Source organism: Phyllobates terribilis, unplaced genomic scaffold (assembly GCF_046119375.1).
Source record: "Phyllobates terribilis strain yellow unplaced genomic scaffold, ASM4611937v1 Scaffold_4__5_contigs__length_816908805, whole genome shotgun sequence".
NCBI classification, from domain to species: domain Eukaryota; kingdom Metazoa; phylum Chordata; class Amphibia; order Anura; family Dendrobatidae; genus Phyllobates; species Phyllobates terribilis.
The window spans coordinates 666,178,685-666,206,585 of record NW_027362764.1 but is presented as its reverse complement, the minus strand read 5'-3'; the positions used below and the strand labels follow the sequence as shown (position 1 = coordinate 666,206,585).

Genomic DNA, 27,901 nt, shown 5'->3' with positions numbered 1-27,901 from the left:
GAGCGTATTCTGCGATGGTTCTTTCTGCCCGGCATTTATGCTGAGGTTCAGAGGTTTTGTGAGTGTTCCCCAGAGTGTCAGTCACCACACCCACTGCAAGTTTCCATAGTCCACTGGTTCCTCTGCCTGTTATAGAGGTACCTTTTGAGCGTATTGCCATGGAACTGGTAGAGCCAATACTAAAGTCAGCCCGTGGCCACCAATACATATTAGTGGTAGTGGATTGTGCCACTCGTTACCTGGAGACAATTCTGCTTCATCATACATTGGCAAAACTTATTGCCCAGTAACTGTTTGCCATGTTTTGCCATCTTGGGCTTCCTAAAGAGATCCTTATGGATCAGGGGACTCCATTTATGTCCAAGGTGACAAAGGAACTGTGTAAGCTGCTCCAAATCAACAAATTGCGCACGTCGGTGTACCACCGCCAGACAGATGGTTTAGTGGAGAGATTTAGCAACTCAACATTCAAATCTCAACGAGGTTCTCTCCATTTGAATTGTTATACGGCAGACATCCCAGGGGCCTGCTGGGCATTGCCAAAGAACCTTGGGAACAGGAGCCTACCCCCCATAGAAGCATGATAGAGCATGTTGCGAGAATTCAGGACCAGCTTGCAGCTGTGATGCCTATTGTAAAGGAACATCTCATAGATGCCCAGGCAGCACAGAGCCGAGCATACAATAGGAAGACCACAGTTGGGTCCTTTAAAAAAGGGAATCGGGTATTGGTTTTGGTGCCCACCGCCGAAAATAAGTTCATAGCCAAGTGGCAAGGGCCATATGAAGTCTGGGAAAAGGTTGGGGAGGTGAATTATAGGGTATATCAGCCCGAGAAGAGGAAACCATGTCAACCATATCAAATCTGTTAAAGGCATGGAAAGACCGGGAATATATGGTTACAGACGCGACTCTGGTCATATCTACTTTAAACCCTCCGACACCAGCCTGGGAAGAGGCCAGGAACGAGGTCAAGATAAGCGACCCTGTCTCTAAACAGCAGTGATGGGAGGCTCGGAAATTAGTACAGCAGAATAATGACATATTGTCGGAACTGCCCAGCTGTACATCTGTGATGCAACATGACATTGTAACCGAGCCTTAAGTAAGGGTGTGAATGAAACCGTGCAGTGTACTGGAGGCAAGCCATGATGGAGGAGGTGAAAAAAAATACTCCAGATAGGAGTCATAGGGGAGTCCAGGAGTGAGTGAGCTAGCCTCATTGTACTGATTCCAAAGCCGGAAGGATCTTTATGGTTTTGTAACAATTTCCAGAAATTGAATGAAGTGTCAAAATTTTACCTTTATCCAATGTACAAGGTAGATGAGCTGATTGAGAGACTGGGACAGGCCCAGTATTTCACGATGTTCAATCTGACCAAGGGTTACTGGCAGGTGACTGACAGAGTCGGCAAAAGAAAAGACAGCCTTCATTACCCTGGAGGGTCTCTATCACTATGTTGTCTTGCATTTTGGGTTACATGGGGCCGCGGCCCCATTTCAGAGACTGTTGGACATAGTTTTAGAGCCCCATCAGAAGTATGCGCCGGCGTACCTGGATGATATTATCTATAGTAGCGACAGGCATACCCACTTGTCCCAGGTACAAGCACTAGTGGATTCGCTTAGAGCCACAGGCTCGACAGCAAACCCAAAAAATGTGCAATCTGTCTTGAGGAAGTCCATTACTTGGGGTACGTGATAGGCCGTGAGATTATCAAACCCCAAATAAACAAAATTGAGGCCATTCAAAACTGGCCCCAGCCTCTTATTACGAAGCTAGTCATGGTTTGGTGGAACCCTCAGGCGGACGAAGCGTTCCAGTCCATGAAGATGGTGTTGTGCGGATAGCCCATCCTCACCAGCCCCAACTTAAGGGACAGTTTTAGGCCACGGTCCCACTATCAGTATTTGGTCAGTATTCGGTCAGAATTTTTTCTCAGGAGTGGGAGCCAAAACCAGGTGAGGAACAGTCAGAGAAAAGGTATAATAGAAACAAGGGCACCAATTCTGCATTTATCTCCCACTCCTGGTTTTGGCTCCCACTCCTGAGAAAAAATACTGACCGAATACTGACCAAATACTGATCGTGGGGCTGTGGCCTTAGCGTTCAAACGGATGCCTCTGAAGTAGGACTAGGAGCAGTTCTGTTGCATGAGGTGCACGGAGAGGAACATCCATTCACCTACTTGAGTAGGAAACTCACCCCAGCAGAGAAAATTTATAGTGTAGTTGAGAAGGAGTGCTTGACCATGAAGTGGACCTTGGAGTCCCTATGCTATTATTTATTTGGGCGGAAGTTCTACTTGATAACGGACCATTGACTCTTGGTCTGAATGAGAAATGCCAAGGAGAGGAATGCTTGGGTCATCAGATGGTTTTTGTCGTTACAAAACTTTAGTTTCTCGATGGAACTTCGAGCTGGAAAGTCGCAAGGAAATGCGGATACCCTGTCATGGTCACCTTGTATGGTAACAGGGGTTCAACCCCTCAAGTTTGAAAAGAGGGGGTATGTGAGGCAGTGATGTGAGTCATATACAAGGGCAGTTACGAGTCTCCCAGGATGTGTATGTGTGTCACCCAGGGGGAATATAGGGGACTCGGTACCCAGACCTTTTACCTTGTTTAGGAGGTCACGGCAGTCGGCTCCCAGGCCCGTACTCTGGGTCTCTCTTTAAAAAAAGGGGTTTTAGTGTACAGTTTGTCTCGTGACGCCACCTGTGGTTTCTGGTAATGGTTACCTGCGCTGCTGCAGACCTCCGGGGGTGATGGGATGGCAGCTGGGATGTTCTTGCTCCCCACAGGCGGAGCGGGCCCCCGGGGCAGTGTAGGTGCAGATGGTGGTGATGCTGGGGCTTGTAGTGCAGGCGAGATGGCACAGCAGGAGTAACTGACAGAGACAGGGGATTCACTTCAGTACCTTTACTGGTGCGGATGTCAGGTACGGTCCAGGGTACTCGGTAGGAAGGGTGCACTTCAGAACTTCTCCCCAGTGAGCGGGTATAAGACCTCCTGGTCCGTGTCTCTCTCTGTCTAAGCTCCTGGCCAGCCTGCAACTGGGCCTAGCTTCTGTGTCGTGCTGTTACTTCACCAGTCGCTTGGTAGTAGGACCTTTTCCTGGCAACCACTATCCCTGGAAGCCGGGGCCTTCGTGGTTCCTAGTCCTGTCAAGGGTTTAGCTTCAGGTCGACCAGGGACTTGTAGTCCTCCTGGTATGCCAGTGATCCCTACTGGGTATAAAGGACCCTGTAGGCGCGGACCCGGTGTCCGGTTTGTGTCTTGGGGTGAGCCTATGATGCTCCTCTGCCCCCTCAACTCCTCTCTCCTGTCCTCTTTGCCTCCAGCCACACTCAGGGCCCTCAATACAGCAGCAGCAGACGTGCTGCGTCTTCACTGCTCTCAGTGGCAGCACACTCTCTGACTAACTAACTCTGACTGAACTGCCTGGCTCCACCCTCCATATATATATCCCTCTCCGGGCTCCCTCTGGTTGTATGAGATGGAAGGGTGGAGGTGTTTGTTTGTAGTGAGGGCCTCTTGTGGAGAAGTCCGTCCATGCACCCTTTTGGGTCCTGTGGTACCTGTAAACAGCAGGGTGCCACATATGGAAACATACTGAACGCGCTGGAGAGTGTTGTAATCACAGCCATAGCTTTGGCTACAACGCTGTGGACTGGGTCAAGCTATTTGACCAAATCAGATTTAGGAAAACCAGACATGGGCTCTTATTATTGGAGAGTTCTGTAGGAAGGTAGTGGGACAGATCTCTCCCTCCAGTATGGGTCTTGCAAGTGGTCCATGGCCACAATTCACATTTAATCCTGCAGGTAAGGGTTGGGTGTGTCAGTTGTTGTTTTCAGGTGCAGCAGAGCTGGAGGTTTTGTGTATGTCTAGCTATGTGAGAATGAACAAAGACCAGAGCCAGAGACTTGCGTAGAGCCGTTACCGCACCCAGGATTCCTATGGTGATGCAGGCACCCACGGCAACAGACTATATATGAATGTTCCCGTGTGCGATCTGGATGATGAAGGTTTGGAACTCTAATTTGTAAAGTTTGTAAAATAAAGACTTTGTTTTTGAACTTACCTGGCTCACTTCCTCACTACCGTACTGGTGTGAAAGCTGCTGCCTTACACCACTGAAATGTTGCTTTGGTCCAAAGCTTTTAATTTTCAAAAGTGATAATAAAAGAAATTGAACATTATTTGTTTTGTAATTTCTCCTGAGAACACCAACACCCCATATATGTGGTCAAAACTACTTTTGAGGCACAGTGCAAAGATCAGAAGGGAAGAAGCGCCATATTGGAGTTCAGATGTTGCTGGTGGTTTAAGGATGCCATGTCACATTGGCAGAGCCCCTGAGGTGCCAGAACAGTGGAACCCCCATAAGTGACCCAATTTTACAAACTAAACCTCACAATTAATTCATCTAAGGGTGCAGTGAGCATGTTGACACCAAATGTGCCTCACTAAATTTTGTACCATTTGGCAATGAAGAAGGAATAATTACATTTTTACTACAAAAAATGTTGTTTTAGCCCCAAATTTTTATAAGGGCTAATAGTCAGAAATGGACCTCACAGTTTGTTGTGCAATTTCTCCTGAGTGTGCAAATACCCTACATGTAATCGGGAAATACTTTTCACGCACAGTGTAAAGTTTGAAAGGGAAGAAGCATCATATTATAGTGCAAATTTTACTGTTATGGTTTGCGGGTGCAGCAATCATATTGACACCATGGGTGTGTCACAAAATTTTATACCATTGCGTAGTGAAGAAAAAATAATACATTTTTTAGCACAAAAATTTAGTCTTAGCCCCAGCTTTTACATTTTCACATGGGGAAATGGGGAAAAATGGCACCAATTTGTCACACAATTTCTGCTACACCCCATATGTGGTTTAGTGCCCAATACGATGTAGTGCCCAGTACATTATGCCCAGCTCGTGCTTCTGGAGACGTGCAACTGTAAATTAAGCAAGCTCTCGTCGCTAGATCATAGGCCAGACGGCGTCCACGGTGCCTCCATGCAACTGTAAATTAAGCAAGCTCTCATCGCTAGATCATAGGCCAGACGGCGTCCACGGTGCCTCCATCTGCCTCATTATAGAGAATTTTCCACCAGGGGTTTCGTCTGAATCATATATTTCCGAGATTTACATGGAAACCCCGTGTAAGTGCTCAGCGTAGAGCAAAGGATAAATGTGAGCAAAGCCTTACTGCGAATTTTGGGAGGCAGAATGAAAAAAATCAACAAGTCAAGAATTTGTTTATTTTTTACGCCGTTCCTCATGCAATATAAGTGATTAGACAACTTTATTCTTTCGGTGCTATTACAGCAATACCAAATTTATATATTTTTTTTATGTTTTTTTATGTTTGGCAGCTGTCACACACTAAGGTTATGTGCACACAGTGCGTTTTTTGTGCATTTTTTTCAGTGTGGAAATGGGCCAGAAACGCATTGCATACCTTATGCCATGACTTCCTATGACATTTTGCAAGGTCTGAGCACATGATCAGGAATTTTCCTGAGCGGATTTCATGTGCGGAAAAAAAATGTTCATTCTTTGTGCGTTTCTGCATGCGTTTTTGCCTATGCAATGCATTTGAAAAAACGCATGGCAAATCCGCAGGCAAAAAACGCGTAAAAAATGCACGGATTTTCTGCAGCGTTTTACCTGCCAAGGAGATGCAGAAACGCTGCGGAAATTTCTGCTTCAAATCCTGAATGTGCGCACATACCCTAACAGATGCTTTTTTTTTTAAAAAAAAAAAAAAAACAACATCTTTTTGCATCACCATATTTTGAGAGCTATGATTTTTCTATATTTCTGCCGACAGTCATCTGAGGGATTGTTTTTTGCGGGACGAGTTGACGATTTTATTGGCACCTTTTTCGTACCATTTTTTTATCGCTTTCTATTCCGTCTTATGGGATGCAGAATGAACAAAAACCAGTAATCCGTGAATTATTGTTTTTTTTATGCCATTCCGCGTGTGGTAAAAGTGATAATGCAGCTTTATTCCTTGGGTCAGTGCGATTACAGTGATATCACATTTATATATTTTTTTTTACGTTTTGCCGCTTTTACACAATAAAAATAGTGTTGCTCGAGCACTGATATCCTCGAGTGCTCAGTAGTCAAATCAAGCACATCGGACGCTCGGACGTGCTCAACTCAAGTAGCGAGCATAATGGAAGTGAATGGCAAACTCGAGTATCTCTATTAGAGATGAGCGGTGTTCGACTCGAACTGTTCGCCAATCTCAAATTCGAGCTGTTTTGGGCGGTGTTCGAGTCGTTTGACAAACTCGAACGATTTGCAAAAAATTCGGCTGTTCGAGGTTATGTTCGATAACTGTTCGTGCACCAAAAGCATAACTAGATTTTTTAACAGTAATACTGTTAATCAATGTTAATAGACAGTTTCAGTGTAGAGTGGGCGGGGGGAGGGACAGGGGATGGATCTCTGCAGAAATAATGCCGATCTCCATTTTTTTTTCTCTTTCCCGCATTTACAGTGGGGAGGTGCAATCTGTCAGCCTATCAGCAGCGCACACACGGAGCGAAGTGCTTTTTTTTCACACAAGCAAGGGCATGTGTCATTGGCAGTGTATGTCACATGTCCTTGCCCTATAAGACCCAGCCATTTTCCCCATCGCCACCATTTTCTCACTGCTGCAGCTGAGTGTTAGACGGCACCGCTGCTGCTGTGGGCGCTATACAGTATAACTGTGTGAATTGCGAGCGAATTTCCAGTTACATAGAGAGATAGGTTTAGGGAGCAGGGACTAGTTCTAATTGCAGCCCTTTTGAGGGCTAGGTTACAGCAGTTCATAGCACTTTTTGCCAGGCAGGTCTGTGCCAGTGCTGTGCAAGTGTTTTTCACAGCATTTGGCGAAATTTAGCTCAGCCAATCCTTTTGGGCCTGTAGCAGTGTCTGTTAGTCATTGGAGTAGCCTATCTGTGTTGCAAGCTACACCACCTGTGTATCTAATACCAATTTTTTACTGCATCTAACCCAGTAAATCCTTTTGGGCATAGTAGCAGTGTCTCGTAGTCAGCGGAGTAGCCCACCTGTGAAGGAAGCTACACCGCCTGTGTATCTAATTCTAATTTTTTACTGCATCTAACCCAGTAAATCCTTTTGGGCATAGTAGCAGTGTCTCGTAGTCAGCGGAGTAGCCCACCTGTGAAGGAAGCTACACCGCCTGTGTATCTAATTCAAATTTTTTACTGCATCTAACCCAGGAAATCTTTTTGGGCCTAGTAGCAGTGTCTGGTAGTCAGCGGAGTAGCCCACCTGTGAAGGAAGCTACACCGCCTGTGTATCTAATTCTAATTTTTTACTGCATCTAACCCAGGAAATCTTTTTGGGCCTAGTAGCAGTGTCTCGTAGTCAGCGGAGTAGCCCACCTGTGAAGGAAGCTACACTGCCTGTGTATCTAATTCTAATTTTTTACTGCATCTAACCCAGGAAATCTTTTTGGGCCTAGTAGCAGTGTCTCGTAGTCAGCGGAGTAGCCCACCTGTGAAGGAAGCTACACCGCCTGTGTATCTAATTCTAATTTTTTGCTGCATCTAACCCAGGAAATCTTTTTGGACCTAGCAGCAGTGTCTTGTAGTCAGCGGAGTAGCCCACCTGTGAAGGAAGCTACACCGCCTGTGTATCTAATTCTAATTTTTTACTGCATTTAACCCAGGCAATCCTTTTGGGCCTAGTAGCAGTGTCTGGTAGTCAGCGGAGTAGCCCACCTGTAAAGGAAGCTACACCGCCTGTGTATCTAATGCTAATTTTTTACTGCATCTAACCCAGGAAATCTTTTTGGGCCTAGTAGCAGTGTCTCGTAGTCAGCGGAGTAGCACACCTGTGAAGGAAGTTACACCGCCTGTGTATCTAATTCTAATTTTTTACTGCATCTAACCCAGGAAATCTTTTTGGGCCTAGTAGCAGTGTCTGGTAGTCAGCGGAGTAGCCCACCTGTGAAGGAAGCTACACCGCCTGTGTATCTAATTCTAATTTTTTACTGCATCTAACCCAGGAAATCCTTTTGGGCCTAGTAGCAGTGTCTGGTAGTCAGTGGAGTAGCCCATCTGAAGCAAGCTACACCACCTGTGTACCTAATAACAATTTTTTACTGCATCTAACCCAGTAAATCCTTTTGGGCATAGTAGCAGTGTCTCGTAGTCAGCGGAGTAGCCCACCTGTGAAGGAAGCTACACTGCCTGTGTATCTAATTTTAATTTTTTACTGCATCTAACCCAGGAAATCTTTTTGGGCCTAGTAGCAGTGTCTGGTAGTCAATGGAGTATCCCACTTGTGAAGGAAGCTACACCGCCTGTGTATCTAATTCTAATTTTTTACTGCATCTAACTCAGGAAATCTTTTTGGGCCTAGTAGCAGTGTCTGGTACTCAGCGGAGTAGCCCACCTGTGAAGGAAGCTACACCGCCTGTGTATCTAATTCTAATTTTTTACTGCATCTAACCCAGGAAATCTTTTTGGGCCTAGTAGCAGTGTCTCGTAGTCAGCGGAGTAGCCCACCTGTGAAGGAAGCTACACCGCCTGTGTATCTAATTCTAATTTTTTACTGCATCTAACCCAGGAAATCTTTTTAGGCCTAGCAGCAGTGTCTTGTAGTCAGTGGAGTAGCCCACCTGTGAAGGAAGCTACACCGCCTGTGTATCTAATTCTAATTTTTTACGGCATTTAACCCAGGAAATCTTTTTGGGCCTAGTAGCAGTGTCTGGTAGTCAGCGGAGTAGCCCACCTGTAAAGGAAGCTACACCGCCTGTGTATCTAATTCAAATGTTTTACTGCATCTAACCCAGGAAATCATTTTGGGCCTAGTAGCAGTGTCTGGTAGTCAGCGGAGTAGCCCACCTGTGAAGGAAGTTACACCGCCTGTGTATCTAATTCTAATTTTTTACTGCATCTAACCCAGGAAATCTTTTTGGGCCTAGTAGCAGTGTCTGGTAGTCAGTGGAGTAGCCCACCTGTGAAGGAAGCTACACCGCCTGTGTATCTAATTCTAATTTTTTACTGCATCTAACCCAGGAAATCCTTTTGGGCCTAGTAGCAGTGTCTGGTAGTCAGTGGAGTAGCCCATCTGAAGCAAGCTACACCACCTGTGTGTCTAATAACAATTTTTTACTGCATCTAACCCAGTAAATCCTTTTGGGCATAGTAGCAGTGTCTCGTAGTCAGCGGAGTAGCCCACCTGTGAAGGAAGCTACACTGCCTGTGTATCTAATTTTAATTTTTTACTGCATCTAACCCAGGAAATCTTTTTGGGCCTAGTAGCAGTGTCTGGTAGTCTGCGGAGTAGTCCACTTGTGAAGGAAGCTACACCGCCTGTGTATCTAATTCTAATTTTTTACTGCATCTAACCCAGGAAATCTTTTTGGGCCTAGTAGCAGTGTCTCGTAGTCAGCGGAGTAGCCCACCTGTGAAGGAAGCTACACTGCCTGTGTATCTAATAAAATTGTTTTACTGCATCTAACCCAGCCAATCCTTTTGGGCTAGTACCACAGTTTGGCCACTCAGCTCTGCTCGGTTTCCATCCATCGTTTTTTGTGCAAACAACTACAGAGTTGCCAATTAGTTAACCACCAAAATGAGTGGCAAAAGGCCTGCTGCTGGTAGAAAGGGGAATAGGTGTGTTGGAAAGGGAAAAAAAGGTTGTGTCCGTGGGGTAGGTGGTAAAGCAACAGTAACATCTGCAGAAGAAAGACCATCTTCCAGCCAAACTAAGATGTCTACTTCTTTTCGTGGACAATGTGATATTATCCCTTTCTTACAGACACGCCCATCACTACAAATTCCAGATGAGGCACAAAAACAGCAGGTGCTTCAACGGATATCAAGTGCTCCTTCAAGTGGGCTCTCCTCCACCTCAACTTCAACATCACAAATACTCCAGTCCTCAGAGGTGTCACGCCAATCGCACTTGCTTCCTCACAGCTCCCAAGTCTCCAGCTGCCCGTCGGAGTATGGGGTAGCACAGATGGTTGAGTCTGCAGAGCTGTTTACTCATACTATAGCCTGGGAATCAGAGGTCTGTTCCAGAGCTTCTGTGAATCCAGACGAGGAAATGATCTGCACTGATGCCCAGAATGTTTATGAGTCGGATCCAGGCCCAGATGAAGAAGGTTCTGAGCATAATGTAGACCCTCGTTCCTAAACTGTAACTCCTGTTGGTGGAGACAATGAGGAAGACAATGATGAGACTCAGATACCTGATTGGAGCGACAACTTGACTTTTCGGTCAGGGCAGGAAGAGGTTGGCTCTGAGGACGACGGGTGTGAGAACACACAGGGTGATGATGACGAGGTTGCAGATCCCACTTACTGTCAACCCACAGTCAGCCAGTCGATGAGGTCAGCAGAGGAGGTGGAGGAGGATGCTAGTGACGACGAGGTTAGGTTGTGCCTTCCTGGACAGAGAGGATGTACTGGAATCACGTCAACAACTGCATCCTCAACCACAACTCTGCCTCTGACCACAAGTCGTGGTGGCTCTTCAGGTCGCATGGGCTCTAAGCCTTGCATAGCCTGGCCATTTTTTGAGATCGCAAAGGATGACCCAACTCATGTTATCTGTAACATTTCTCACCAAAAGCTAAGTAGAGGCCAAAAAATCCGTAGTTTGAGTACTTCATGCATGAAACGTCACATGGATATGAAGCATAAGTTGCAGTGGGAAGCTCACTGTGCTACAATGCGGCCTAGCGGGCCGGGACAACCACCGTCTGCCCCATCTTGTGCATCCGCAGCCTCTTCATCCTCTGTGACTGGGGGGACAGCAGTGACACATGTTTTTGGACGCAGACCTGCCACCTCTTTACCCGCAACAGCCAGTGTTATTGGCAGGTCGTCAGTTCATTTGGAAGTGGAAACACCTACTGGTGTTGAGCGCTCTCCGACATCGAGAGCACCACCTTTGGATCAAGACAACATAACATGTCCGCCTGCATCTTCCTCACAGACCGGCAGTTTGCCGGGGACACCCTACTCAACCCCGTCTAAGCACAACAGCCAGCCCTCGGTCCCTCAGATGTGGACAAGTAAAAGACCATTTCCTCCTAGCCATGACAAAGCTAAGAGGTTGAATTTCACCATCTGCAAGCTATTGGCTACAGAAATGCTGCCTTTCCGCCTGGTGGACACAGAGGATTTTTGAGACCTTATGTCCGTCGCAGTGCCCCAGTACCAGATGCCCAGTCGCCACTACTTCTCAAAGAAAGCTGTGCCTGCGCTACACCAGCATGTCGCACACAACATCACCACTTCCTTGAGAAACTCTGTGTGTGACAGGGTGCATTTCACCACAGACACTTGGACGAGTAGGCATGGACAGGGGCATTACATGTCGCTGACTGGGCACTGGGTAACTATGGTGACAGCAGGACAAGGGGTTGCTGTCCAAGTCTTGCCGTCCCCATGAGTTGTGCATCAATCCTCTTTATCTAGAAGTTCCTCCACTGCTTCTGCCTCCTCAACCTCCTCTCGGTCCTCCACCTGCACCCAAAGCCTGTCTGGTAATGCCACCCGCGTTCTAACTGCGCAGAAGGAATCCTGCACACCTCCTTACTATGCTGGCAGCAGGGCTCAACGTCATCAGGCGGTGTTTACTTTGAAATGTCTGGGAAATGTGAGTCACACAGCTGAGGAGTTGTGGTCGGCTCTGGAGACCTAGTTTCATGAATGGTTGTCTCCACTGAACCTGCAGCCAGGGAACGCCGTGTGCGACAATGCTGCAAACCTGGGTGCGGCCCTTCACCGGGGTAATGTCACACACGTCCCTTGTATGGCTCACGTGTTGAACCTGGTTGTCCAGCAATTTTTAGCCCACTATCCCGGTCTAGATGGCCTTCTGCAGAGGGCACGGTCGCTGTGTGCTCACTTCCGCCGTTCGCATCCCGCAGCTCAGCGACTTACATCTCTACAGAAGTCGTTGGGCCTGCCAGTTCACCGGCTGAAATGCGATGTGCCGACACGATGGAATTCAACTCTGCACATGTTGCAGCGACTGTGGCAGCACCGATGAGCCCTGGTGCAATACGTTATGACGTATAGCCTGGGCCAACGAGATCCAGAGGTGGGGCAAATCACGCTGCAGGAGTGGTCTCAGATCAGGGACCTATGCACCCTTCTGCACAGTTTTGAAATGGCAACAAAGATGTTTAGTGGTGACGATGCCATTATCAGCATGACTATTCCGGTCATTTACATGCTGGAGCACACTTTAAACAGTATTCAGAGTCAGGTGGTGGGACAAGAGGAGGGGGAGGAAGTACAGGAGGAGTATTATGCAGAAGGCATAACATCTTCAAGGTCCAGATGGTCGACAGCACCAAAGCGGCAGGCATGGGAGGGTGGGAGAGAGGGATTAACGAGGGCGCATGGTAGCAGCCAAACTATTAAGGAAGGTGCAGGAGCCGAGGAAGAAGTAGAGGACGAACTGGCGATGGGCATGGAAGACTCATCAGATGAGGGAGACCTTGATCACATTTCTGTTGTGCGAGGTTGGGGGGAGAGGGCAGAGGAAGGAAGCATGATTCTTCCTTCGCCACCAACACAACAAGGACTTGGTCCTCCTGGATGAGCAAGACACATGAGTGCCTTCTTGTTGCACTACCTGCAACATGACCCTCGGATTGTCAGAATTCAAAGTAATCCCGACTACTGGGTTGCCACACTCTTAGATCCCCGGTACAAAAGTAAATTTGCCGAAATAATTCCTGCCATAGAAAGGGATTCACGCATGCAGGAGTATCAGCCGAGGCTGTTACAGAATCTTACATCTGCTTTTCCACAAAACACCAGTGGTGCACGTAGTGAATCTCACAGTTCTAACTTGCCAACCGTGGGACTGTCGAGACTTCATCACTCAAACCGTAACAGTAACACCGTATCTGCTGGTAACAGCAATTTTGTGGAATCGTTTCACCAATTTTTTAGACCATCCTTTGCAAGGCCACAGGAGACAAGAAGTCTGACACATAGTCAACACCTAGAGAGGATGGTACAGGAGTATCTCCAAGTGAACATCGAAGCCATGACTGTCTCACTAGACCCTTGCTCATTTTGGGCTTCCAATCTGGAAAAATGGCCTGAGCTCGCCACTCACGCCTTGGAGATCTTGTCGTGCCCCGCAGCCAGCGTTCTCTCTGAACGTGTGTTCAGCGCTGCTGGTGGTGTGCTGACAGATAAGTGCACACGGCTGTCCACTGAGAATGTAGACAGACTCACGTTCATAAAGATGAACAAATCATGGATCCGCAAGGACTTTTCTACCCCTGTGTCATCCTGGGGAGACTAAAAGCTTGAGGATTTTGGAAAATCACCTCACCAACCATTTTAAGCAACTCTGGGGCAATTGATGCCACTTAAGTGGTGTCTGTGCCACAATTTTTGGAAAAGATGGAGACTCTTTTTGGAGTGCCCTTGCTGTGTTTTACATGACGTTGGCATCGTCAATTCCAGGTGGGTCGGGTCTCCCCCCCCCCTTTTAACTGTAAGAAACTACATACACTATGGCTTGGGGTAACACAGATTGTTGAGTCTGCAGAGCTTTTACTCATACTATAGCCTAGGAATCAGAGGTCTACTCCAAAGCTTCAGTGTCTGCTAGTCAGCGTAGTAGCCCAGCTGTGAAGCAAGCTACACCGCCTGTGTATCTAATAACAATTTTTTACTGCATCTAACCCAGCCAATCATTTTGGGCTAGTAGCAGTGTCTCGTAGTCAGCGGAGTAGCCCATCTGAAGCAAGCTACACCACCTGTGTATCTAATAACAATTTTTTACTGCATCTAACCAAGGAAATCCTTCAGGGCTAGTAGCACTGTCTCGTAGTCAGTGGAGTAGCCCATCTGAAGCAAGCTACACCACCTTTGTATCTAATAACAATTTTTAACTGCATCTAGCCCAGGCAATACTTTGGGCCTAGTAGCAGTGTCTGCTAGTCAGCGGAGTAGCCCAGCTGTTAAGCAAGCTACACCGCCTGTAGATCTAATTACAAATTTTTAACTGCATCTAGCCCAGGCAATACTTTGGGCCTAGTAGCAGTGTCTGCTAGTCAGCGGAGTAGCCCAGCTGTTAAGCAAGCTACACCGCCTGTAGATCTAATTACAAATTTTTAACTGTCTCTAGCCCAGGCAATACTTTGGGCCTAGTAGCAGTGTCTGCTAGTCAGCGGAGTAGCCCAGCTGTTAAGCAAGCTACACCACCTGTAGATCTAATTACAAATTTTTAACTGCATCTAGCCCAGGCAATACTTTGGGCCTAGTAGCAGTGTCTGCTAGTCAGCGGAGTAGCCCAGTTGTTAAGCAAGCTACACCGCCTGTAGATCTAATTACAAATTTTTAACTGCATCTAGCCAAGGCAATGCTTTGGGCCTAGTAGCAGTGTCTGCTAGTCAGCGGAGTAGCCCAGCTGTTAAGCAAGCTACACCGCCTGTAGATATAATTACAAATTTTTAACTGCATCTAGCCCAGGCAATACTTTGGGCCTAGTAGCAGTGTCTGCTAGTCAGCGGAGTAGCCCAGCTGTTAAGCAAGCTACACCACCTGTGCTTTGGACACTTAATTTTTTTAAAGGAAATGCTTCGGGCCCCCGGGACACTCAGTCAAGAGCATCGGGGAGGCGCCCCAAGGCAAAGGGGCTGGGAATGGCGGTAGCATGCCTTGCGGCAGACCGCCAAGCTCGATCCTTATAAAAGCTTTTTAACTGCAGCAGCTTTAGTGGACGCTACTGGAGCTGGAACTCTTTTTTTATTTTATATAAAAGTACAAAACACAACAAAAACAACAACATACAAATATAAGCCCCAGTACACAAATCCCAAAGGAAACCCCAAAAAAGCCCAAAACACAAAGTCCAGCAATCTTTAGCAAGAAAATGTCCACTAGAGCAATACCTCTTGCTCAAAACCCCCCTCTTGCCTTGACCCTCCTCTTTGTCCTTTTTTCTTTTTTTTTCCTTTACCCCTTCCTAACATACACACATTCACTCCTATGCACTCATACCAAAACCCCAAAAAAGAGAACTAAAATCCTGGCCCACTGCCAAAAAAGAGAAAAGTAGGCCTCTTGGCCAACACAACACTGCACACAAATTTATTTATTTATTTATTTTAATTTTTACATTTTTTTTTTATTATTATTTATTTATTTTTTAATAATATAACAAAACCTGAACTAAATACCTACACCCGACACCCAAGGTCCCACGAGAGTTTGTGGCCTTATCACATCACACAAGGGTCCCACTAAAGTTTGTGGCCCGAAAAAAACAGGTCCTTTTGCCTTTTCATCCACTTCAGGACGTCCATGATACCACACCCCCCTCCACCGAACCCCAAAAATCCTCCCCTTCGAAACCCCCCACCCAACCTAAACTAAACCCCCCACACACTTCATAATACACATACATACAAGAATAATATACATGATAACCATAAACATACAAAATAATATACACAACATACAGCATCTTATAACAACACCTATTACATTATCATGAACCAGAATCAGACCCAAGTTTGGTGCCTGCAAGCCCTATATACGGGTTCAAATACCAAAAACAAAAAGCTACAAAGTGAGGGTAACAGACCACCACCGGGAAACTGGAAACTGCAGAGGCCCTCACCCTGACCTACTTCACAACACCCTGACCCTCTCTAATAAAGAAAAGAAAAATCTGTCCCTACCACCCTACCAATCTTTCCCTACCTATCCCTACCTGTCCCTCACTGGCCCTTACTACCAACCTAATACTAACTGCCTGACCCTAAAGACTATCCCTACATCGCCCTGAAGTCCATCTTCAGGAGGAGCTCCACGACCCTTGCTCTCGGCGGGCACGCTTCACTGCCCCTCCACCGAAGAAGGACCACATTCCTCCTGGCCACCCCCTGCCCGGCTGTCGGGAGGGACCATACTGCCTCCCCCTCCCTTTTATCTTGGAAGGCGGCCAGGCCATGTCTATCCAGCCAAAAGGCCAGGTCCACCTCTCTTCCCTCTACCTCGATCGTCCGCTCTCCCTTTTTCAGGGCCTCCAAGAAACGGCGTCGCAAGTCACCGTCCCTGAGGTCCAGAGGTGAGGAAGCCCCCCGAGAAACCCCCGAGGCCCCGGCTACCACCCCTGCAAAAGACCGGGGGCTCGCCGCCGGGGGGGCAGATGGACCAGCCCCCTCCCCAAGCCCCCCACTACCACCAGCCACTCCACTCTCTCCCTCTGCCACAGACATACCAACACTCATCCCCAGCAGCAGACACATCCATCCCCACACCATCTACATCCACGTCAACATTCACCCCACTCACCCCACTCCCACTCCCATGCACACTGGGGTCACAATGTTTTTGTTTTCGTGAGGCTTTACCTCCAATTTGAGGCACCTTCCCTGCCGGGGGGTTCTGCTTGCCAGGTGCTACTGGCCCTTTAAGCACGACGCTTCAAGACTTTAGCAGCACAGTTCCTGCATCACTGGCAGAGCCTCCTGTTCCACCCACAGGAAGTGAGACGGGAAGTGAAACAGGAGTAACTCCGACCAGCCCTGCTTCTCCTGACACCCGCACAGCCGGAGCCCCTGCCCCAGGTAAGCCTCCCAGACGCAGGGGACTCCGACTGACAGGCACCTTCTTTGCTGCTTTCTGCTGCGGCTGTGGCACCACTGCTCCCAGCTGGCCATGCCGTTGGCGTTAAGCTCCGCCCCCTTTCGGGCACAGCACACCCACGGGGCGGGGCTTGCTCACAAGGCCACGCCCCCTGCGCAGGGGGCACCGACCTTGCTGCGAACCTCGCCAGGGGAGCAGACCCCACCTTTTTATGAGCCGGCTCTGCTGGAGCCGCAGGCCCCGCGCCCTTGAGCTTAGCAGGTACGTGGGCCCCCAAAAGCGATCCAGTTTTAGCGGATCCGTGTGTGAGGGACTCAGACACCCCAGCACGCGCCGCCGAAGATGCGGCCCCGGCTGTCGGTGCGCCGCCAGCAGTGCTAGGTGCAGCGGCAGATGTACCCGTCACCCCCGGCACACCGGCAGGCGCACCGGGTGCCAGACCAGACCCCCTTTTCACAGGGGGTCCAGCCTGAGCACCACCACTGATGTTAACCACCGACAGGCTGCCCTCCGCGCCATGCTCCATGTCAGACACATCCACCCTACTGCCTCCATTATTACCAATAGAGGCAGCGCTCTGCATGCCATGGCCTATATTCTCCACGCTCCCTTGCTGCGGACCCACAACAGGGCCCGTGCCGGGGTGGGTAGCGGGTGCCACACAACGGGACAGGGGAGCCCCAGGGAGGGGGACATACACAAACTTATGTGTGACCGGAGTTTTCTTCCGCCTTTTCTTTGCCTTCCTCTTCTTCCCCCTCCCGGGTGCCTCATCCTCGCAGATCTCATCCCCGAATGTTAGCTGACCAAAATGAAACGGGGACTCGACCTACTGGATCTGCTTCATGATGAGGCAGTCCCCCTCACTACTACTCCCCTCCTCCTCATCCTCCCCCTCGCTCCCGCTGCCCTCTGAAGGGCAGGAATCAGACGGGAGAGCCATCTGCTGGGGGGCTATCCCACTACACGACGCCGGGAGATCACTTACCAGGCAACCAGACAGCGGGTAGGGCGCGACCTCCTCAGCGCATGCCTCCTCTTCCTCCATGTCCTCCAGCGCCTGGCTGGGGCTCTGAGACCCCTCCAGAGCCCCACCGGTCATGGCTCTGAACCGGTCCTCATTCTTGAGCTTCTCCTTAAAGGGTCCGCTGCCTGCCAAGATGGTACATCTCCGATCCTCCAACTCATGGATGGCCCGCTTGATCTTCCGGACCGCGGCGGACAGCTCAGGTTCCTTGCTACTGGAGGCCATCTCGGACCTCCCCTGAGCTGCTCTCAACTCCCCCCAGAGGGATCTTAGCTTTTTTGAGGCTTCCCCATACTCACAGAGGTGCTCGTGGACATGGGTGATATAGCTGATGGTAGCCTCCTTTGCCACCTTGGTGCCCCAATCAGGGGGCACCTCCGCAGCACCTCCACTCGCACTCGACCCACCTCTGGGGGAAGGAGCCACCGCGGTCATGGCCTCAGGGTTCCTCCTCAGCCGGGTCCTCATGCTGGACTCCTCGCCAGGTGTTTGGCCAGATCTTGCTGTCCTAGCCGAAGTGGTGTTCCTCCCAACCCCGCGCCGGCTTGGACCGGTAGGTGGGAGCCGGGGGCCCAGCCCCAGAGGCCAGTCCACACGCAAGCCTGCTTTCCTGGGAAGGGGGCAGACAAAAGTCCCAGATGGAAAAACAAAACCTCCCTTCCCAGGAGCTCTCTCCACACCTCAAACACAGCAGCACATGGCAGGCTCCGCCTCTTTCTCTTCCTGCTACCGTGGCTGCTGGCAGCAGACGTGCCCTCCAATAGATCCTTGTAAAAGGATTTAAAGTGTACGCATTCAAATTACAGAGCCAATTTAAATTACAGAGCTTAGACCTGCCTCCACCAGGTGGGGGGTCTCGACCCACCAGCGGACAGGCACCAGTATTGGGAGAGGGGGGCTGGCCGTCAGGGTCCACGGCGGCTCTGGCACAAACCCAGCAACACAGAGGTCGCACGGGCAGGAACGGCATGGCTGTGTCGGCTTCGCACTCCAGCGTAGTCCCTCTGCCCGCTCGCGCCCGTAACCTCAAAGGGATGCGCAAGCGGCTTTTCTTCCCAGGGCTGTTCTCCGCCAAGCAGGAACGTGGGGGAGCTCAGGTCGGCCTTCCACCGTACTCCCTTACCTCCCTCGCCCTCTTTCCTTCTTCCGTTCTCCATCTAACCCCTCGGCTCTGTGGTGTCCGCTCTCCCTCCAGCTCTCTCCTTCTCACAGGTGGACTACCGCAGGTATTCACACTGTGGCGAATCTTTTGGGCCCAGGCATAAGAAGTCGTTGAGGCAACGGATAATATGTGCCCCCTTAGAAACGTCCATGATGACCCATTCGAGGAAGAAACTAAATGCCTCAAATAGTGAGCAGGATATGGAGCACCCCATGGGCAAACAGCGATCTATTTACACTGTGTGCCGAATTATTAGGCAAATGAGTATTTTGATCACATGATACTTTTTATACATGTTGTCCTACTCCAAGCTGCATAGGCTTGAGAGCCAACTACCAATTAAGTAAATCTGGTGATGTGCATCTCTGTAATGAGGAGGGGTGTTGACTAATGACATCAACACCCTATATAAGGTGTGCTTAATTATTAGGCAACTTCCTTTCCTTTGGCAAAATGGGTCAGAAGAGAGATTTGACGGGCTCTGAAAAGTCCAACATTGTGAGATGTGTTGCAGAGGGATGCACCAGTCTTGAAATTTCCAAACTTTTGAAGCGTGATCACCGAACAATTAAGCGTTTCATGGCAAATGGCCAACAGGGTCGCAAGTAGCGTGTTGGCCAAAAAAGGCGCAAAATAACTGCTCATGAATTGAGGAAAATCAAGCGTGAAGCTGCCAAGATGCCATTCGCCACCAGTTTTGCCATATTTCAGAGCTGCAACGTTACTGGAGTATCAAAAAGCACAAGGTGTGCGATGCTCAGGGACATGGCCAAGGTAAGGAAGGCTGAAAAACCACCACCTTTGAACAAGAAACATAAGATAAAACGTCAAGAATGGGCCAAGAAATATCTTTAGACTGATTTTTCAAAGGTTTTAGGGACTGATGAAATGAGAGTGACTCTTGATAGGCCAAATGGATGGGCCAGAGGCTGGATCAGTAAAGGGCAGAGAGCTCCACTCCGACTCAGACGCCAGCAAGGTGGAGGTGGGGTACTGGTATGGGTTGGTATCATCAAAGATGAACTTGTGGGACCTTTTCGGGTTCAGGATGGAGTGAAGCTCATCTCCCAGACCTACTGCCAGTTTCTGGAAGACAACTTCTTCAAGCAGTGGTACAGGAAGAAGTCGGTATCGTTCAAGAAAAACAGGATTTTCATGCAGGACAATGCTCCATCACATGCATCCAACTACTCCACAGCTTGGCTGGCCAGTAAAGGTCTAAAAGAAGAAAAAATAATGACATGGCCCCCTTGTTCACCTGATCTGAACCCCATAGAGAACCTGTGGTCCATCATAAAATGTGAGATCTACAGGGAGGGAAAACAGTACACCTCTCGGAACAGTGTCTGGGAGGCTGTGGTGGCTGCTGCACGCAATGTTGATCGAAAACAGATCAAGCAACTGACAGAATCTATGGATGGAAGGCTGTTGAGTGTCATCATAAAGAAAGGTGGCTATATTGATCACTAATTTTTTGGGTTTTTGTTTTTGCATGTCAGAAATGTTTATTTCTAAATTGTGTGCACTGATATTGGTTTACCTGGTGAAAAATAAACAAGTGAGATGGGATTATATTTGTTTTTTATTAAGTTGCCTAATAATTCGGGACAGTAATAGTTACCTGCACAAACAGATATCCTCCTAAGATAGCCAAATCTAAAAAAAAAACACTCCAACTTCCAAAAATATTAAGCTTGGATATTTATGAGTCTTTTGGGTTGATTGAGAACATAGTTGTTGATCAATAATAAAAATAATCCTCTAAAACAGAGGTCCCCAACCGCGGACCAGGACCGGGCCGTTGGGGTTTTTCAGCCGGTCCGCGGCGCCGCTGACAGCTAGCTCCGCGGCCCTGCGCCTGGTCAGAGCTCGCTCTGTGTGGATTTATAATGTTTTCTGCCATAGCCGTGACAGCTCGCAGCTCCCGGCAGAGAACATTATGCAGGACGGGGTGGGGCGTCGGGCGGGTCTTAGTGACGCAGCCCTCCACAGCACAGCATGGTACCTGTTGTACGTCACGGGGCGGGTCTTAGTGACGCGGCCCTCCTGCACAGCATGGTGTGTTCCTGACGGGGTGGGGCGGCAGGCTCTCCTCACTGACACGCCCCCGGCAGAACATGTTATGTGGGGCGTGCTGGGGCAGCAGACTGGCTTCAGTGACGCGGCTCCCGGTACCGGTGTTCAGTGTGTAGCGCTGCTAAGCAGCAGCGCTGTATACACTGACGCTCAATGTACAATGCTGCTACTTAGCAGCGCTGTACACCGAGGTCCCGCCAGCATCCTCCCCATACAGCTCCACCCCTCCATAACCCCACCCCCATATGACCAAAGCCCCGACCCCACCCCCACCGGGCCATGGAAAACTGGTCTTGCTTAAAGCCGGTCCCTGGTGCAAAAAAGGTTGGGGACCTCTGATGTAGGGAATTTATGTCTATAAGAGGGAGGAGGGATTCAGAGAGTGAGTGTAGGTTGAGGTGTTTGAGATTTCTGCGAGGGTGCGCAAGTTTCTGGATGGGAGATTGTGGACCTGGAGAGGAGAGGGGAGAGAATGTAAGTTGTGGTCAGAAAGAGGGAGAGGAGAGTTAGATAGGTTGGATAGGGAACAGAGGCAGGTGGATGAGGTCCAGTGTGTGTCCATCTTTGTGAGTGGCTGTGGAAGACCATTGAGTAAGGCTGAAGGAGGAAGTGAGGGATAGGAGCTTGGAGACAGATGAGTGGGAATGTCAATGGGGATGTGGATATCGCCCATGATGCTAGTGGGGATGTCAGCGGAAAGGAAGTGAAGTAGCCAGGTGGTGAAGTGGTCTATAAGCTGGTGGCTTGCCCTGGGGGTGGTAAATGACAGCCAGTTGGAGGTTGGAGGGGGAGTAAATGGACATGCAGTGCACTTCAAAAGAGGGGAGAGTAATGGAGGGTGGCTGTGGGATATGTGAGAAGGAGCAGTTGTCTGAGAGGAGAAAGCCAACTCCTCCACCATGCTTGCCGCTGGGGCGGGGTGTGTGGGAAAGGTGGAGTTCGCCATACGAACGTGAGGCTGGAGAGGCTGTGTCAGAGGGGGTGAGCCAGGTTTCGGTGATGGCGAGGAAGGAAAGTTTGTTAGTGATGAAAAGATCATGGATGTAGGAAAGTTTGTTGCAGACGGAGCGAGCGTTCCATAGAGCTCCTGTTAATGGGGCTGGGGAAGTGGGGCCTGGGCGGATGGGTATAAGGCTAGAGAGGTTGCGGAAATGTGTTAGATCTAGGATGAGAGGTAGAAGTGACTGTGAGGATTTGTTGGGGGGTGGCGGGATATGGACAGATATCACCAGCAGTGAGGAGGAGCAGAGAAAGTGTTAGCAGGTGGGAGCAGGAGAGGGCATGAGTTGGCTGTCTGTGCTTAGAGATGCAGGATTGTATGTTGAGGAATAGTTCTGAGGAGGAGGTGAGATGGATGAGGAGGATGGAGGAAGAGATGACCAGTTCCTTACTAGGTGTAGGGATTAGGAGGGTTAGTAGAAAGTGAAGGATTATATACAGATTCACATATATACACAGATATACATATGCAGATTTTCCACCTCATTCAAGCCTATGTTAAAAATCTGCTAATAAAACGCATATTTACAGCAAGAGATATTGACATGCTGCGAATTTCAAAATCGCACCATAGGTTCGTTTCGACAGTGTAAAAAAAAAAAAAAAACATACAGTGGGTATGAGATACACGTAAATGCCATGTACCTTGATGGAACTGTAAGGCCCTGCATCTTTTGCGCATGACAATACACAGCAGAAAATGCACCAAATACTCATTGTGGAAGCTGACCCTACAGGAAAAAAAATGTGCAGTTCAACTGGGTCTTTAAACACATAAGGTCTGTCTCCACCTTCTCCATTCTGCCAGTCTGCAAAAATCGGTCTGGTCTTTCCATAGACTGGCATTGCCGATTTTGAACCGACATTCAGATCAAAGTCGGACACCTCTCTGTGATTTTGCGTGGACTGCTTGGTCACGGACATGTGAACAGCCCCATTCACTACTATAGCTATGAGTGCTATCCATGATTTTCACAGATAGCACTCATCCAAGAAAAACTTATGTCTGCATGAGCCCTTAGGCTACGTTCCCACTATGAGCTTTTGGTGCATTTTTGATGCTGTATATTTTCAAAATCGCATGCCCTCTGTGCTTCTTGTTACTCAGCCGTAACCTGACCTGCGGTGCGTGTTTCAAATCTGCAACATAACAATTTCTCTTGTGGGTACGCTGAGTTTTCTGTGCATAATTTCCCAACAGACTTTCATTAGATGTGGAAAATCCTCAGGTAAAAAACGCACGTGTTTTTATTGCATTTCTGCAGTGGAAACGCATTAAATACGCATGTAATCCGCACATAAGTATATTGATAAAGTTTTGTCAAAGCAAATACCAGGAAGTATCAAAAACAAAGCAACTTTATTTAAAGCATGACACCAGAAAGAGATAAAAAACGCAATAAAAACTCTCTCAAAAATGCAGTGAAAAACCGCACGTAACCTAACTTACATAATAAGTTCTGAAAATTCTATACTGCATCAAAAACTCGCCAAAAGCTCATGGTGGGAACGTAGCCTTAGTCTCGGATTATTCATTTATATATGAAATATTGTCAGATTTCACAATAGTCGGACTATTTGCCATACACTTCTTTACATTTTTTCATTCCTCATCACAACTGGAGAATTGTACTGCAGAATCCTGATTGGAGTCGGGTAATGAACGAGTTACTGTTGGCCCCGGGGTCTGCGGTTTTCTCAGTGAAAGTGAAAAATGGAATAATTGAGAAGCCTTGTCCGGGCAAACCAAGTCTGGGCGTGGATCAAAGCGTACCACAGTAAATGACTGTGCTAACAAGCCTTTTCTTGTTCAACAGCCACAGAGGGAAGTTGTGTAGTAAATCAGAGTCCAAGTGCTGAATCAGCTGGAGAGGAAGAGTTACTTGTAGTGACATCACAGCAGCTGCCCCTCTCCTCTATAAAGGCTGATGCTCCTCAGGGCTGAGCACTTTCTGCAGAACTTCTTCTCTGCTGGTGACTGAGGCTCTGATCACTGCTGTAATGGGGGATGAGCTGGTGGGCATATGGAAACTCACTGACAACAACAGTGAAGATTTCAACAAGTACATGGAGGAAGTTGGTGAGTGCTCTGTGATGGGATGCATATGGTTGTGCAGGGTGTTCACTGGCTCCATGGGGTAGATATATGAGGATATTCCCATGTGGCAGACTTGTTGCAGGAATTTCAAGAATTGTTCTTAATATTTGAATGAAGTTCACAAAAATGCATGATGGTGCTGCTGTGGATCCACTCTGTGAATAATTCCACATTGTGGCTTGTTGGGCTATAGTCACACATTGCATCCTTGTTTTGTTTTGTTTCACTGTCCTTTTCTCTTTATACATGTGTGTTAAGTTTAAAAAAAAAAAAAAAAAATTGAAAGTGCCCTGCTCTATTCTGCACAAAAACCATGATATGTACATGAAATTTCTGGAATCTCAGACTTTGCTGGTACTGTAAAATGCAGCTGAAAACTTGCATAAATGCAATGTGTGAACAGCCTTAGAAATGTGCTTTATTTTTGTAAAATCTTTGGCCTCCAGACTACTTGATATTTCCCCTGCTGTCCCATCTAGAAATACACAAATTCCAAGTGGACTCTGCCAGCCATCCATTGATGCACTTGAAAAGTAAAACCCTGTATGTGCACACGGTCTGGATTAGCTGCAGAACTTCTGCACCCATTTCCATACCAAATATGCAAATTGGGTTACTTGTAGTTTCTGGTGTGGTGTTTACATGCGTTTTTCATGTTGAAATTGGGAGAAGTTCGCTTTTTTTTTTTTTTTTTTTTTTTTGTAAACCACTTTATTGATCATGTAGCGTTTTTGTATGCGTTTCCGCTGCGGAAATGCTATTGAAACGCACTTGTTTTTTACGCATGCGGATTTTCCTTACCTAATTCAAGTCTATGGGAAAATCCACATGTGTTTCCGCGAAAGAAATTGACATGCTGTGTTCTGGAAAAACGCGCCTGTAAGTTTCCGTAAATGGATGGGATTTTTAGAAATCCCCTGTCCACTATGCGTTTTGGACATGGGTTTTCTAAAAATCCTATCCATTATGCTGTAACATCTGGCCGCTGCAGTTTTGATGCAGCATCAAAACTGCAGCAAATCTGGACCGTGTGCACATAGCCTTAAGGGGAAAAAATAACTTTTTTTTTTTTTTTTTTGAGCTTCTAGGAAATCGTGTAATTAGCAATTTCCTCACTCCCTACCCCCCTGTTGGTTTCTAGGAGTGGGGAGGACAGCCCTGTACTGGTGTAGGGTAACTTGAGTTTCCCCACTTTTGCCCTCGGGAATAATACAGGTGCTATGTGCCAGGGTGCAATTTTTGATTTTATGAAGTCTGTATAGTGTAGAGACTATTTCCCTGTATGATTCTGATCTGGCTTCTCTGCTTATGAAGGGAGTTATGCTGAAGCTAGTTGTCATTAAGTTGGCTTTTGTGTAATCAGTATGGTGAGGCTAATTCTTAGGATTTGCTGATGTCTCCCTTTTTGTGCAGATTTTACAAAACTTTCTTCTCTATAGCTGCAGACTTGTTTTCGCAGGTTCAGTGCTGGTTGTTACACCTGAAAGCACCAGGGGAGGGAAATGTAAATCCTTTCATTACAAACTTGACATCTTTGCTACAGTTCTTTAGTCTCAATGTATCTTGCAGACTGGTCATTGAAGGTGCCTTAGACTTGGCAGGAAAACCTAACATTATTGAGGGACCGCCTGTTCTCCACCCTTGGCTAATCCAGGATATTGACTCTGGGCAGTCTGCTTACAGACTTCTAGAAAGATGTTTGTTCAGTAAACTTAAGCAAACGTCTGGGCGTGATTGCCCTTCAGGTGTACATTACATTATTACTGAAGTAAGCCTGCTTGGGAAAAGTGACTTTACAATGTTTAAGATCAGATTATCTAATTCAAACAGGCAAATTAAAGTGACTCAATCTCTTCAACAAGTTCAAACTAAATGATAAACCCTCCCAACATTGCTAACACATGTGACACTGGTTAAATAAACCTTACCAAATGTTATTTTTTTTCAGGGGTGGCTTTTCTTACCCGCAAAGCTGCTTGTCACTTGAAGCCTGATGTGTGCATCAGTAAAAATAATGATGAATGGTGTATAAAAACAACGAGCACCTTCAAGAACGCAGAGCTGAGCTTTAAGTGCGGCGAGGAGTTTGATGAAACCACTGCAGATGGCAGGAAGGTCAAGGTGAGGACTTGATGTATCATTCACATAACTTGCATGCTGGCTCTAGCTTTTAGATGGCCATGACTTTAGAGTGCGGCTTCCTATGTTTTTGGCATATTCTTGTAGTCCTTGTTTGTACACAAAAATCACTGTAGGCCCTTGGTCTTCTCAACTTTTTATTGTGGACCTACCAGCAGGAATCTCCTCCTAAACCAAAAAAATTAAAATGGGCACAACAGAAGTAGATAATCTCAAGTCCATGTACATCACTTTTGTAACCAGAAACTTTGAATGAGACCCAATAAACTCAAGCAGCCATTGACAACTGTGGGTGGAAGGAGTGTTGGCCAAGTGCTCCTGCAGTCTTGGCTTCAAGCAGGAAGGATTTTTAGAAGTGTTCCTGTCAAATACCCTTACCCATGATGCCAACCTCCGAGCTGAGTTCATCAGACCTTGTAGCCAGGTGTAGTGCAAAAACTTCATATCACTTTTTATTTTTTGCATTTAGATTTGTTGTTCCTGTGACTTTCCTAGCCATGGGATAGTTTCTGCAAGTCCTATTTACATTTATGGAACAGATTTGACAGCCAGGAATGACTTGTGTGCAAGTAAATGACATTTATGGATGTGACACATTTCCTTAAATTAATAAATGAAAGTAGGATCCCAACCTTGTCTTTTGGTATGGTGCTAGATTAGGTAGTAACACTCGGTGATCGTGCTCCGCTTGTAATGTGTCTTTACTTTGTATTACAGTCACTAGTAACTCTTGAAAATGGGGCATTAAAACAAAAACAAGCCTGGGATGGCAAGGAATCAACTATTACTAGAGAAGTGAAAGATGGACGCATGGTAACTGTAAGTACTGGCATCTAACTCTTTTTTTCAATGTGGTTTTGCAGCCTTTGGCTGAAACTTAAAGCAGATTCTGGGAGAAATTTGACTCCATGACATATATTCTTCTACCCTGGTGGCTCTACAAACCTGGGGTGGGGGATGACTCAAAACTGAAAATATAAATGCAGTGTATTAATACTACCACTCATCAGTTCTCTTTAGATGGCCCTAGCGGAGGTCACTGGTTCTTCCTGCTAGGCTGCAAGTCTCTTCCAGATAAAGTATCAGATCCCGTTTAGCTTCCCATGCTCCAACTGGTCCTTCCCAACCTGAGATCCTAATCCCAACTGTCCCCGGTACCATAGGTGAGAGTTGGAAGTCACGGCCCTGTTCACTTGCATGATCCCTCCTGTTGCAGTCCTCTCAGCTCTTCTCTGCTTGACTATCAATGGTAGTCTGACTCTTGGGGTGCGGGGATCCAGGCCTCTGCTTTTGACAGGCAGCATCGGATCCTGGGAAATTACTCAATGTGGGGCACAGGTCCTGTCTCTGACCAACATGCGCAGGACTCAGGGCACTTCTGTGAGGAGTCCAGAGCTTCTCAGGAGGTGTCCGGCTCTGGTGCGACGCAGGCCTCCGGCTGTGGCCTGTCACGCTGAACTCTGCGGTCCTCTGGAGCACGCCTGCTCCACTCTGCAGCTTGGTGCCAAATCCACCTGTCTTCTGGCATGCTGGACTTTTATATCCAGGAAATCCCTTCTGGACATCACCTGATGAGGCCCAGCAATTGAATTTGTTCCCCTTCAGCTCTTCTAGCATAACTTGGTTCTACTTTATTTTGCCTGGCCAGCAGATGCATTCTTTCCTCATCTCTGGCACAGCCTGCAAGAATCCTCCTTATGGTTCATTTCTGTGTCCAAAGAATGAGCTGGTGGCCTAGGGCTAGGAGTCTGAGGCAAGTGACAAGGATCC

At 47.7% G+C, this 27,901-nt stretch overlaps 2 protein-coding genes across 2 annotated transcripts in view; both read left to right on the top strand.

Annotated features, from left to right (window-relative positions):
* Positions 1-27,901, top strand: part of LOC141265862 (uncharacterized) — a 1,005,842-nt gene that overhangs the window by 186,084 nt on the left and 791,857 nt on the right. The window lies entirely within an intron of this gene.
* On the top strand, positions 23,695-26,993 carry LOC141264482 (fatty acid-binding protein, adipocyte-like). Its single transcript, XM_073676762.1, has 3 exons — positions 23,695-23,974; positions 25,941-26,113; positions 26,849-26,993. Exons 1-3 carry the CDS (start codon positions 23,896-23,898, stop codon positions 26,966-26,968), a joined length of 372 nt encoding a protein of 123 aa, XP_073532863.1. The 5' UTR covers positions 23,695-23,895; the 3' UTR covers positions 26,969-26,993.